General features: G+C 33.9%; 1 protein-coding gene across 1 annotated transcript in view; it reads right to left on the bottom strand.

Annotated features, from left to right (window-relative positions):
* Positions 1-13476, bottom strand: part of LOC306669564 (gamma-aminobutyric acid receptor subunit alpha-2) — a 119916-nt gene that overhangs the window by 26298 nt on the left and 80142 nt on the right. Inside the window, exons 7-8 of the mRNA XM_079153604.1 lie at positions 12501-12644; positions 11341-11493 (exon numbers count right to left, since the gene is read on the bottom strand). Coding sequence (XP_079009730.1) covers positions 11341-11493; positions 12501-12644 — 297 coding nt within the window. The remainder of the gene's footprint in view (positions 1-11340; positions 11494-12500; positions 12645-13476) is intronic.

Raw genomic sequence — 13476 nt, 5'->3', positions numbered from 1 at the left:
TGATATGACATTCTGAACCCTTCTGTTTGAGTAGGGTGCCCCAAGGTTTCACCTAAAAGGAATTTTTATTTTTACTATCTTGAACTGTGATAGTTGTGCTGTTACCAATTTCTGAGATGCCCTAAAGTCATTTTTCCTATTGTCTTACCTATTGTACTCACCATTTCTTTAATGGTCGTTATCTCTTTAATAAACAGAACTTCTTCGGCCCCAGTTTTACACACATATTTTCTGGTCAAATTGCAAGTTTTAATAATTCTTCTGCTATACTTTTGGCTCCCAATTTTCAAAGTAAAACATGATAAAAACCAATAGTAATATTCATGCTACTGCCTAAATGCTTTGCTGCCTTGAGATTTCCTCCACCAGATAAATTAGTGCATCACTTTTAAACCTAACAGTCTCAGGACATGGGCAAAATGTAGGCATGTTCTTTGCCAGAATATAATTTAAATGGCCCATAGTGAAATTCCCATTAGAGTCCTCATTCTCCTTTGAAACCTCATGAACACAGTCTTTGCCATGTACATTCCTATTGGCATTTTGTTCTTCTGAGATCCCACCAGAATTATCCATTAAGCTTTACTTACAACATTCTAAAAATTCTCTATCTTACATGTTCAATCTTTTCAAATTCCTTCCACAAACCAGTTCCAAAGTCTTTAGGCCAATTTAGTCATAATCATGGACCCCACTTCTAGTAACAATTTCTCTGTTAGTCTGTTTGTCACAATTGTGTCAAAAATACCTGACAAGAACAACTTCGAAGAGATGATTTGCCTCACATTTTCAGAGATTCATTCTTTGTTGGCCTACTCCAGCACTCTGGGCCCAAGATGAGGCTAGACCATCATGACAGAACAGGGGAGAGGACTACAGCTCACCTCATGGTGGATAGGCAGCAGAAAGATAGAGTGAAAGTGGCCACAAGGAAGATGAACCAACGCAGGCATGCCTCCAGTGACCTAGCTTTCCTAGCCATTTCCTCTTGCCTACAGTTACCACCCAGATAATCCATTTAAATTAGGATGGATTGATTAGGTCATAGGTTTTATAATCTAATCATATTACACCTGAATATTCCTGCATTAACACAGGAGCTTTGGGTAAACATAATATCCAAACTATAACAGGTAATTTTTGACATTTTTCTTTCTACTGGGGACAACTGAGTGAGGATTGAAGATAATGATGTCATTTTGAAGAGATAAGAGTGGATTTCTGGAATAATGGTCTTAATCAGGTGAAAGGGGATGACAAATTCTGGTGCACAGATGAATGGGTTGGCTACGTACAGAAACATGCTTAGACATGCTGTTGAAAGCAGCCTTCAATTCTGCTTTCCTTTAGCAAAGTACTTCACTTCCACTTTCAGGGGGGATATGACAATGCACACTGGTTGAAGGAATGACCTGTAATTCAAGCCATGCTAACAAATATGTAACTGGCCAGGCATGAGCCTGTGAACTGTCTAATCAATAAGATTCACTTATGGGATTTCAGCATAGGATAAGCATCTAGATGTTCTTTCTTGTGGATACTTATATATACAAGTTCATGATTAATAACAATGACGTGAACAGGCTTAAGACAATTTGACTTGGATTTCATTTCAATTTTCAACTAAAGAAGTTTTTATTAAAACTGAACCAACGCTGGTAAATTTTGCTTAGATAATGAAATGCTAATGATTTAAGAATTCTTCTCAAACAAAACCACTGATAATATGATGTCAAAGAACCTGTATTTCTGCCCATAACTGTCTTATCCAGAGGCTTATAGAGTTGCTAGCTCCTGAAATTGACCCTCTTGCAATGTTATTACCATTATTCAAACTAAAACAAGATTTGACCATCCTTTAACTGTGTCATGACAAAAAGAAAAGAGTCATGCATCCAATAATAAAGTCAAAATAATAGCATATATTTACATAGCACTTACTCTGTGGATCAGATTTGTACTAACTGCTCAATATGTCATGAATCTGAGCACATACACAAAATTCTCAGAAGTACCTAATGAGGTAGATATTATATTAACACAGTATGATGGAGGATGAAACTAAGGTACAGGTAGGTACAGGTAGGTTAAGAAACTTAATCAAAAATCACACAGTTTCATAATAAAAGAGCCAGTACTTGAACCAAGATACTCTGGCTCTAGAACTTATGCTCTAAATCAGTTTGTAGCTTGCACAGTAACAGCCATTTCTTTATTGTGGCAGAAACCACAAGCTACCAATGTAATATGAGCTCAACCCAAAATACTATGACACTAAATTTACTCAAGTTGGCCATTACTCAGACCCTCCAGTTATAAGATCAAGTTAGACCACTATATTGGGAGGGACATGGGAAATGCTGATTATGTGACAAGCAGAAAGCTAGACATTTTCTACCCTTCTTTACTTCTTCCTGTTCTTGAAATATGACTCTATGACTACTCTAAGGGCTGGAATATTAACAGACTTTTTGGCCTATGAAGCAAAATCATAAGCTAAGGACATAAAAGAGGGAAAATGGAGACTAAGTGCCTAAAGCACTTAGTGTTGCCATAGTAGTCTTGGGCCATCTGCTTATGGGTTCCTTTCACATGGGAGTATATTCAAGCCAGTACATTTGTGTTCTCTAATATAAAAAGTCAAGTGGAATCAGGAAAATCTATGTAACTACGAAGAAAAATCATCAGTCCAAAAACATTCTCTTCGGAGTTTTAATCATTCCAAAATTTATGTAAGACATACTGCTAGTGTCCTCACATATGCCTTGAACTTTGTATGCAATAAAGCATTTGAACTCCCTGTTCTTTTTCACCAAACGCCTACATCTAACGGATGTCTGTTATTTGATTTTCGTTTTAATGGAAAAAAAATTGTCGCTATATACTGACTATAATAGTGAGACAAAAATACAAGGAAAAATTCGTACACATTTATCCAACAATCAAAAATGATTTGGCTTCAAATATAGGGATAGTAATTTACAAATTCTTCACAATTATTTCTAATTTACAGAAAGCTCTGAAGAATGTCAAACAACTGAAAGGACCAAAAGCCACAATTTCATAAAATCAGTTGTACAAAAAAATGAGATTCGTATATTGTGAATGCATTGTTTACTCTCTCCAGCCTTGAAAGCACAACACCCAAAGAATAAAGTAAAAGTTTTCCCAAGTGCTTTCTTACACTGGCAGCAGAGAGCAAACACCTCATCGTGAAGGGAGCTGTGTTTGTTTTCTGTTCAAGGATGTTTGCAAGCTTCTAGAACAGTGCTGACAAATAGATGCTCAGTAAGTATTTGCCAGTGTGAAATGAATAGGGCACAGCTACTGACTGAGAGGAAGTCAAAGGAGGCTTTTATCAGAGCAAGATGCAAGGGCAGTCTTTTTGAATTAATATCTTTGAAAGACATCAGGCTGGGTCAGTATAACCACAAAATAAATACAATGTACAAAAAAAAAAACTAATAGAAAAAAATCCAATATAATGGAGCAGGGTCTATCATGTCAAGGGATGTACTCATAGGCAAGTTTCAACTTCTTCACCTAATCTCTTATTTGCTCTGTTTTTTTATTCTGTTCACATCATGAAAGCCAGAAAGACCTCAAAAGTTGAAAAATTCAGCATCTGTCTCTGAGTATACTACTTTCTTAACAGCAGCACTTTTGTTTTGTTTTGTTTTTCTGTATTTTGTTTTGTCTCCCACGTGGGTAGATTACCCAAAGCCTTGGCCAGGGGAAGGGCAGATGTTATAGTGATCTTTCATCAGGGAGAGAGGCTGAAAATGTGTGTGTGAAATTTTTCAAGCAGAAACTTTGCCTAGGTAATTGCTGGATATCACTCAGATGATGTTCATGCACACAAGGAAGTAGAAAACAGTGAAGAGTGTCTAAGTGTGTACAATAAGGAAGTTGGATAACTTCCAGGTCTATTTCGGGCAGGTCTTCGCCTTTTTGTCTTTTCCTACTTTCGGCCCCCACAAATATACCTACATTCAAGCAGAGTTAAATTTACAACAAGGTTTACACAAAATAACTTGTACAGGTCACACTAACAATGTTTTCACCGCCTAGTAGTCTCAATATACTTTAATTAAAAGTATGACTTTCCGGTTCTGAAGCCTATATTATAAACAATCCATACAAAGTTTACACATGCAAATAGGGCCTGAATTCTTAATTTTACATTATTTTTACCACCAATGTCTAAAATCATTTGTGCATATATTGCAGTTAAATCTGGCAGTAGTCTTGATACTAACGCCTTTTGCTGACTCAAAGTTAAATATTTATCTATTTATCTCTCTCTGTACTTAAATGGGTAAAATCTTCTATTGGCTTCTTTACAAATAGGCATCTGTGTGGTTATGTTAAAATATCTTTGTCTTTATTTACCTTGATGCAATATTTCATTTTCTGTATAAATTTTATTGAATGAAGAACAAATTATTTATCTAACTTGTCATATATTTACATGTTAGTCTTTCTGGGATATCACTTCTGCCACAGTAATTTCTTTTCTGTTTTTCATTACTACATAATTATTCTCCAAAGGTTTTTCCTGTTTTATTTTCGCTCCAAAAATTGAAATACCGTTATTTTCAAGTAATCTGGAAACTTTCTGTTGTTTTGTTTACATCAACTTTTGTCTGAGTAAATAATTTGCAAACTTTGAAGAAAGATTTATCTTAGTCTAAATACTGAAAAATCAATGATATGAAAATTCAAAACTATTTTTTCATTTCATGACTTTTCACAATTATTTAACTGCAAGTAAATTTCACATAACATACAATTAACCATTTAAAAGTGTACAATTCAGTGGTATTGAGTGCATTGACAATGCTCTGACACCATTATCTCTCTAATTTCAAAATGTTTTTAATCACCCTAGTGGAACACCTTTCTCCATTAAATAAGCATTTTCTGTTCCCCATCCACTGGCCTCCAGTCTCCAGTTTAGACTTTCTCTCTCTATGAACTTATCTATTATGGATAATTCATAAAAAAGGAACAATAACACATACAATGCTTATTGTCTGGTTTCTTTCATTTAGCATAAAGTTCTCAAGTTTCATCCATACAATATCATGTGTCAGTACTTGATCTTTTGTGTTGATAAATACTATTCCATTACGGGTGTACAATACATTTTGTATAGTCATTCACCTGATAATAGAGATTTGAAATATTTACACCTTCTGACTACTAGAAATGATATTATTGTAAGCATCTACGTATTTCTTTCAGTGTGAACATATATTTTCATATATTTTCATTACTCTTGGAGACATACACCTGGAAGTGGAATTTTTTCTGAATCATATGGTCATTTTTTTTTTTGTTTAACTTTGTGAGAAACTGCCCAACTGTTGTTCATAGTGGCTGCACCATTTCAAATTCCCACCAGCAACATATAAAGGTTGTTATTTCTCCCCATCCTGTAACACATTATTTTCCACGACAAAATTAAAAAAAAAAAATGCTATTGCAGCCATTCTAGTATAAAATGTATTTTACTGTGGTTTGAATTTGCATTTCTTTAAGGACCCAGGACACTGCAAATGTTTTTGTATGCTTGCTATTTCTATTTTTGGTGGGAGGGTAAAGATGATCCATGATAATTGTTCTGCAAATATTTGATAGAATTCATCACAGACACTTTTCGGTTCTAGATTTTTTGGGAGGTTTTTAATTACTCATTGAATCTCTTCATTATCATAAATCTGTTGAGATGTTCTATTTCTTTTTCCCCCTCAAGATTACTAATTTATGTTTTCCTAGGTCTGTTTCCATTTCACCAAGATTATCTAATTTGTTGGTACGTAGTTGTCATATTACTTTCTGTAAGGTTATTAGTAAAGTCTCCACTGATTTTAGTTTTTGAGTCTTTCCATTTTTTTCTTAGTGTAGCTCAAGGTTTGTCAATTTTGCTAATATTTGCAGAGAACCAATTTTTAGATCTATTTACTCTCACTATTCTTTTTCCATTTTATATTTATTTGTTTCTGCTCCAATCATTATTATTTCTTTTGCTCTGCTGGATTTGTTTAGTTTGTTCTTATTTTTCTATTTTATAAAAGTATAAAGATAAGTTATTGATTTGAGATCTTCCTTCTTTTTTCATGTAGATATGTATTACTATAAATTTTCCTGTAAGTACTGCTTTCACTGAATTCCATAGTTTTGATATGTTGTGTTTTATTTTCATTTGCCTCAAGGCAACTTCTGATTTCCTAAGTGAATGATTATTTTACTAATTGTTAAGTGTTTTATTGGATTTCCACATTTTGATGAATTTTCTGATTTTTATTCTGTTGATTACCAGAATCAATGCAAAGTGTTAAGAGAAGAGACCTTATATAATTTCAATTTCTTTCAGCTTATTGAGAATTGTATAGCCTTGAATATGGTCTCGAAAATATTTCATGTGTACTGTGTAACTAATTTTGTTGGATTGTAATTTCTTTTACTTTCTTTTATTTCACTGAATTTTCAGTGTGTGTTTTATTATTATTTTTATGGTTTGCATATGAGGTGTCTCCCAAAAGCTCTTATGTTAATGCAGGAAGTGAAATTATTAGATTATGAGAGTTGAACTTAATAAGTGGAGTATTCCATTTGATGGATTAATAATTTGAATGGATTACTGAGTCGGCAGGTGGGATATAGCTAGAGCAAATGGGTCACTGGGGGTAAGCTTGGGGATTATATCTTTTATCTCCAGCTCCTCCTGCTCTCTCTCTCTACTTCCTGCTTGCCATGAACTGATAGCTTTCCTCTGCCATGCCCTTCCTCCATAATGTTCTGTCTCTCCTAAAGCTCAAAGCAATTGAATCAGGTGACCATGGACTGAACCTCTGAAACCATGAGCCCCAAATTAAATATTTCCTCCACTAATTGTTCTTGTTAGGTATTTTCATGCTACTAATAAAAGCTGACTAACACAGTCATTTTCACTATTTCCATATTAGTTTTTTGTAATTGTGTTCATCTCTTTGTTAAACTTTTTTGTTACCAACTCCTACATGTTCTATTAGTACTTCTAAAATAACTTTCTCTTACAGATACAATCTCCGAAGTTTTATATAAGTTTTATCTGACTTTGTTCTGCTTTGTTGTATACACAACAGTAGAAATGTATTTTTTATGCTTAGAATTGAACATATTCTTATTTTCTGATACTGTTTCTTTAGTGAATTTAACACTGAAGAATGGTCCATTGGCACAGGTAATTTAATTTCCTCTCCATTAAATTATGTGTGATACATTCATCATATATTTTATAGCATTTATGATGTTCCAAGCTCTATGGTAATAACTGTATGTAGAAACTCTCTGAAGAGTGGGACATGTAGGTAAACAGAATAAATGTAATGAAATGTGATCAGTGTCACAATATTAACATGTAAAGTACCACAAGAGAAAGATGGAAAGGACACTTTCTGAACTCTTTGGCACATTGCTGGGTGAAGATATCAATGTATTAATATATCATACTACCTTCATGTTGAAAATTATATATCAATTCAAATTGAAGATCGTCATTCCCTTAAAATTTTCTACAATATCTTAGAAGTCATAAGTTGAATTGATAAATATAATGTCAGTATAATGTTTATTCAATGTACAGCTTTTAAAGAACTATATATTATGAATATTCCTCTATGTAATTAAACAATTGATTATTCAAATATCAATTTCTTATTCACTGAGCACAAAATATTGAATAAAGCATGTATTTGGAAAGCAACCAACTTACATAAAACACCATGTAAATATTTCAATTGCTCTGCAATGAGCTAGAATGATTGATCATAAACTTGTGATATTAATGCAAAAAAAGACTAGCATTATAATAATAGGTGGTAATAATCCTAAATTATATTTTATTTTGCAGATATATCCTGATTTAAATTTCATATTTGAAATATTTCTATTTTCATATATTGGTTAGTACATTTTAAATGAAATATTATTTTTTTATTCCATTCTCCATTCTCTCCTCTTATCCTACTTGTTTGCTATATACATGTTGGGTTTGTTTAGTTCTAAAACTTTCCCATCAAATGTAATCTGCAAAATGTTCTGCTATAAGGGCTGGGCTGAGCTCAGCAGCAGAGTGCATACACATGTGTGAGGCCCTGGGTTTAGTCCCCAGTACTGAAAAACAAACACACAAAAAGTTCTGCTATTACTGCTCTATGACTTGTTTGCAATTTTAACACATTATTTTATTACTTGAGATTATTTATAGTATAAATAATGTTTATAATTAGTGTTATAGTCTCTAATAAAACTTGTTCCTCTAATAATAAAAGGTGTTTTTCCAAGATTAAGAAACATCTGTGTGTTGGTTAAATAATCAGACAAAGATTTGAAAGGAGTGAAGAAAGCACTAACACTGCCCATTTGGGATGCTTTATTCTAGGCGTAGAGAGACACAATTCCTTCTTTCTGTCCACCCAACTCCCAAGCATTTTATTTGGTAATTGTTCACCGGAAATTCCTCCTCCTCCTCCCATGTCCTCCATAATTTTCTTCCTAACTCCTCCCCCTTAAAAGAGAGTCATGAAGACAGCATAATGTAGTTGAAGCAATGTAATCTTTGGAATAAGACTTTGCTTCAAGGACTTGGGGAAGATACTTCAAATTTTAAAGACTCAGTCTTCTCTCTAAAAGGGAGATGTTAAATTCTACTTCTTGGGCAAAATAAGAAGTAAAGAAGTAGGTAACATATCTAGCATTTAGTTTTGGCATAAGGTAGATTACCCTGCTTTTCAAATTTCCATGTTAATAATAATATATTCATGATAATTGTGGTTTAACAATAACAATGACTCACGTGTCTCTTTGACACCTTAATCTTTCTCCTCTTCAAATTTTCATGTGTGTATTCAACTCGTTCTTTTTTTATTTCTCATTTCCACTTTAATCTGTTTTTAGTTCATTAGCATTGGTAAGCTTCTACTACTCAAATTCATTCAATGCAGTTTGTACTTATTTGTATTGATATAATAGTATATATTCAAAATGACCATGTGCATGTACGTGTATGTGATATTTAAATTTTATTTCTTCTAAGTTCCTTTCTACTTTTCTGATCATTCCAGGTTTCTCAAATTTTCTAAATCCTGCCACTTTAATATTCTTAGGGATGCTGTCCTCTGATTTTTCATTCACCCACCTAATTAAACTGGGAGGTAAATTCTAGATCTGTAAATTATTTTACCTAGTAGCTAATGAATACCATAATTTTCAACAATCCCTACTATTCATCTGTGTTTCATATCCTTATTTCTGTTGGTCTACTAGACACCAAATTGACATTACAAAGAAGTTCAAAATCCACATAACTCAAACTACATTCATTTTCCCTTATTTTTTCACGCTTTCCTTTGCTTTTATTAATGGAAACGTTATTCACTTAAGATGGCCAAGAAAAAACATAAATATTATTCTAAATTATTCTTATTTTCTGTAGTTGCTATGTATTTCATTAGATCTATTGGTTCTCTTCTTTAGCCTCCTTTCACCCTACCCACTCCTTTGTTGCTCTGACTTCTTGGGAATAAAAACCATGTCTTTTCTGGACTATGTCAATAGTCTCCTGACTTTGCTCCCTGCCTTGGTCATTTCCATCTTTCTACTCATCTTCCCCAAAGACACCATATCTTCCTAAGTACAAATAGGATCACATTAATGGTTAGAAGAATATCTTTAGTTTGGCAACACAGATAAGGTCTCCAGAAAGCAATCTACCATACATCATAGTGCCTTTGGCTAACAATATTGTGCAGTATATTTTAAATTTGCCAGGTGAGTAAACTTACGTCATGTGTTCTAAACCTCCCCCCCCCCCACACACACACCCCAAAAGTAATAAAGGAGGTAAGAAGAAACTTTGGTAAACAAAGGATACATCTATGGCCTTGATGGTGATGATGTTTTCCCAAGTGTATATTAATTGCCAATCTCATTGAGTTGTATATATTATGTATATCTTTTTACATGTCAATCACAATTCAATGAAGTAGGTAGAAAAAAAGAATAGGTAACAACTGTATAGCATTTGTTAAATGACAAACATTATTTTGAGAGCTTTACTGATATTATAGCCTCAAAATACTATGGTGGTTTGTATATCCTATAAAATAAAAGCACATTCTATTAATATCACCTACTAAGCCATTCTCACGGAGGCCTCAAACTAGCTTTCTCTGGACACCTCCACTGACACAGAAGTAGCTTATGGTCACTGAATATACCATGTTCTTACATCCACGATGTCACTGAACCTCTGCTCTTTTTTGGCAAGAATTCTTGCCCATATTATCTGCTTGGAAAACTCCTATCCATTCTTCAAGACTTGGCTTAGATATTCACTCAGTCAGTTGCTCAATGAGTTCTCATAGGGAGTATACATTTTACTATTTTCTATAACAATTTGTACATGCTTTTTCTATAATGACTTTACCTTGTATTGTCATTACCCCTTTTCCACTTATTCTGCTGCCATATTACTACGCTCTTTGAGTGTAAGTACTATATTTAATCTGTATTTGGACCTCTAAAGTCTGGTAAAGTGTCTGACAAAGTAAGTTCTCAATAAAACTTTACCATATAAATGAATGGACTAAACATATTAAGGTTATCTGCTTGCTTATAAGTATGCTCAGTCTAATTCATATGTCCCCAAAATAGGAAGCAAATTCCTTCACATGGTTTAAATCACAAATTGAACTTTAATATTAAATACATTAATGAAATGAAGAACCCCTCTCTCTCTCTTATTTAAAATACAAAGGTAATATTTCTTCATCTCAAAATAAAACCAAAGTAACATGAAAAGCACAGAAATAAGCTATTCCATACTTGAAATTTGAAACTTCCCCTGTCTGGTTTCAAACAAGAAAATCAGACACAATAATGGAAATAAATGAAGTCTCCTGCCATCCCTTTTCTAACTTGAAATACTAATATCATATTTTTTCATCTAAAAACAAAGGAAAAGCAAAGGAATTATAGATATATGGCACAATCGTGCTCTGAATTAAAACCTCTGAGAATATTCTTATATGAACATGAAGACAAAAGTTAACAAGCAATATGATTTAAAAGAAAAAATATTGAATGCATTTCTGAGGTATTAGAGTACAGCTTATGTCCCTTATTAGCAGTTGACACTATTTTCCCTCTGCTCCTCATCTTCAATGTGAAATCAATACTGCCTGCCTCATGCTTCACAAAGCATTGGTGTGAGAAGGAAGAAGGAGAACGTTTTGGGGAGTACGCTTTGAAACATAATGTACTGTACCATGACGTGTGTAGTTATTCACTCACCAAACACAGTTCTTGCAGGCACAGATTCTCTGTTAAGCCAGAATGACACTTGGGAGAGAATGACAGTCATGATGCAAGGCAAATAGGTCTGAATCACAAAATACCCAATTTTTCTTTTCAAGTGGAAATGAGCTGTCATTACAGTATATTCACCTGGAAGAAAAATTTAAGAAGCTTAAGGAACTGTAATAGTCAATAGTTGGAACATTTTGGAAATGGAAAAGATTCTAGAAAGAATAGTCCCTGATTTAAAAAAAAAAAAAAAAAAAAGATCACATACATATCATGAAAACTATGCCTACTTGAAATCCCTCATTAGCACTGCAAATTTCTTCGTTATTAGGAAATTTGCATTGCATGTTTTTTCTTTGGGTCATGCCTGCTGACCAACAGAATTCAGAATTGAAAAGACTCTCTTCCAGGGGATTATCTTACTTGCTCTGGTTTCTTATCCTCACTGGTACTAACTTTGAGTTTCTGCTATGATAGATCTAATTAGGTCCTCACTGGCTCTTCAAAGTATTGATCTCTGGCCTCATCCCTGAGACTGGTCTTCTAGCCCGGATTCTCACTTCCCACCCCACCACCCATTCTGGATTTCTCTCTGCTGTGCTTCAGTCAGTTCTATGTGATCCTTGTAGCTACCTTCCCTTCTTCTCAGGGTTTTAATTATTGCCAGATGTAAGATAATTAGTTCAAAAAGCTGCTATTTTCTTAGATGAGGGTGGCCCTTAGAGAGAGAATCAGTCTTTCAACACAGGCCAGTAGTAGGTATCCATAAATCAGAAATGAATAATCATAAATTATCTAGAATAGAAGGAAAACAATCAGAAAAGAGGGGAAGTTGTCATCACGGATTTGGAGACAAATGTTAAAACTGGTCTGAGAAGACACTTTTTGAATATGTAGTATATTTTAGGTCAGTGGTTCTGAAACTTTAATGCACATATGAATCTCCTTGGAATCTAGTGAAAATACAGATCTTAATGTAGTAAGAGTTGTAGCCTAAGATTCTGAATGTCTAAAAAGTTCCTAAGCAGTTTGAGCTAATAGTTCCTGGACCTCAAGAGCAAAGGATTTTAAGTAATCTGACCCATTTCCAATAACTTTTACCTATTAATTTTGCAGGCACTAGTTTTTCTTTAGACTCATTTACTAACCTGTACTGGATTTAATTGTCTCCTTTCCAATTGATTGGCCCAGCAGATCATATTGATTTAACCTGGAGCCATCAGGAGCAACCTGTACTGAGTCAGATGCATTGTAAGTCCAAATATAAGTGACCTCTGAGGTTGTATATGCATCTGTTGGAAATCAGAAAAAAATCTTAAGTACTTTAATAAGAACCACCTATAGAATAAAAAAATCAAAGGTTGTATATTTTATATAATCACTTTTTATTAAAATATATTTAAAGAGGTCACATTTCATGGCAAAAATAGGTGCTTGCAGTTTACAATTTTCATATGAGGTGTATGAAGCAGACCAACAAACACAATCATAAGAACATGAGATCATTTTCACTGTAACCACTTTAAAAGGTGAAGAGCAAACTTCTCTTTAGAGTCTGCAAAAATCATCAGGCTCTTATATTGTTGCCCTTAGTCCCAGGGTGGCAGATGAAGACATTGTATTAAAGAAGTCTATTGGAATAGTTTATCTAGAAATAGTAATCACTTAGGAAATAAAAATCATAATCCAAAATTATGTTGCTTTCTGAACATAAAAGCAACTTAGTAAAGAGTCAAATGACTTAGCTATCAAATGACAATGCATTTCATTAGAAGAATGAGAACTAATTGCAAGACATGTAAAATAAATCAGAACACTGCGTAGTTTAAATACATGGCAAACTTTTAAAAACACTCAGTTTTAAATTAATTAATACACACAAATGTCACTAGACTACATTTTTATAGCACCCCAGTTAACCTATGAATTGGCAGAAAGAGACAAAACAGAGACCAGGTAGAACTGTACGATTTATTAGGTCAAGGATGCAGAACTTGAAGAAGTGAGATGACTGCAGAGCTAGGGCACAGGCGGCAGAGCTGGTTTTAGCCTTCTGCACTGGTACTTCCCTCCCTCCTGCGTGTTCTGTTAGGGAACAGCTGACCTCTCCAGGCAGGAAGTCTC

This window comes from Sciurus vulgaris (genome assembly GCF_902686455.1).
Source record: "Sciurus vulgaris genome assembly, chromosome: 9".
In the NCBI taxonomy this organism is placed as follows: domain Eukaryota; kingdom Metazoa; phylum Chordata; class Mammalia; order Rodentia; family Sciuridae; genus Sciurus; species Sciurus vulgaris.
Note: the sequence above shows the minus strand (reverse complement) of the source record. Positions and strands in the feature narration are given on the sequence as shown.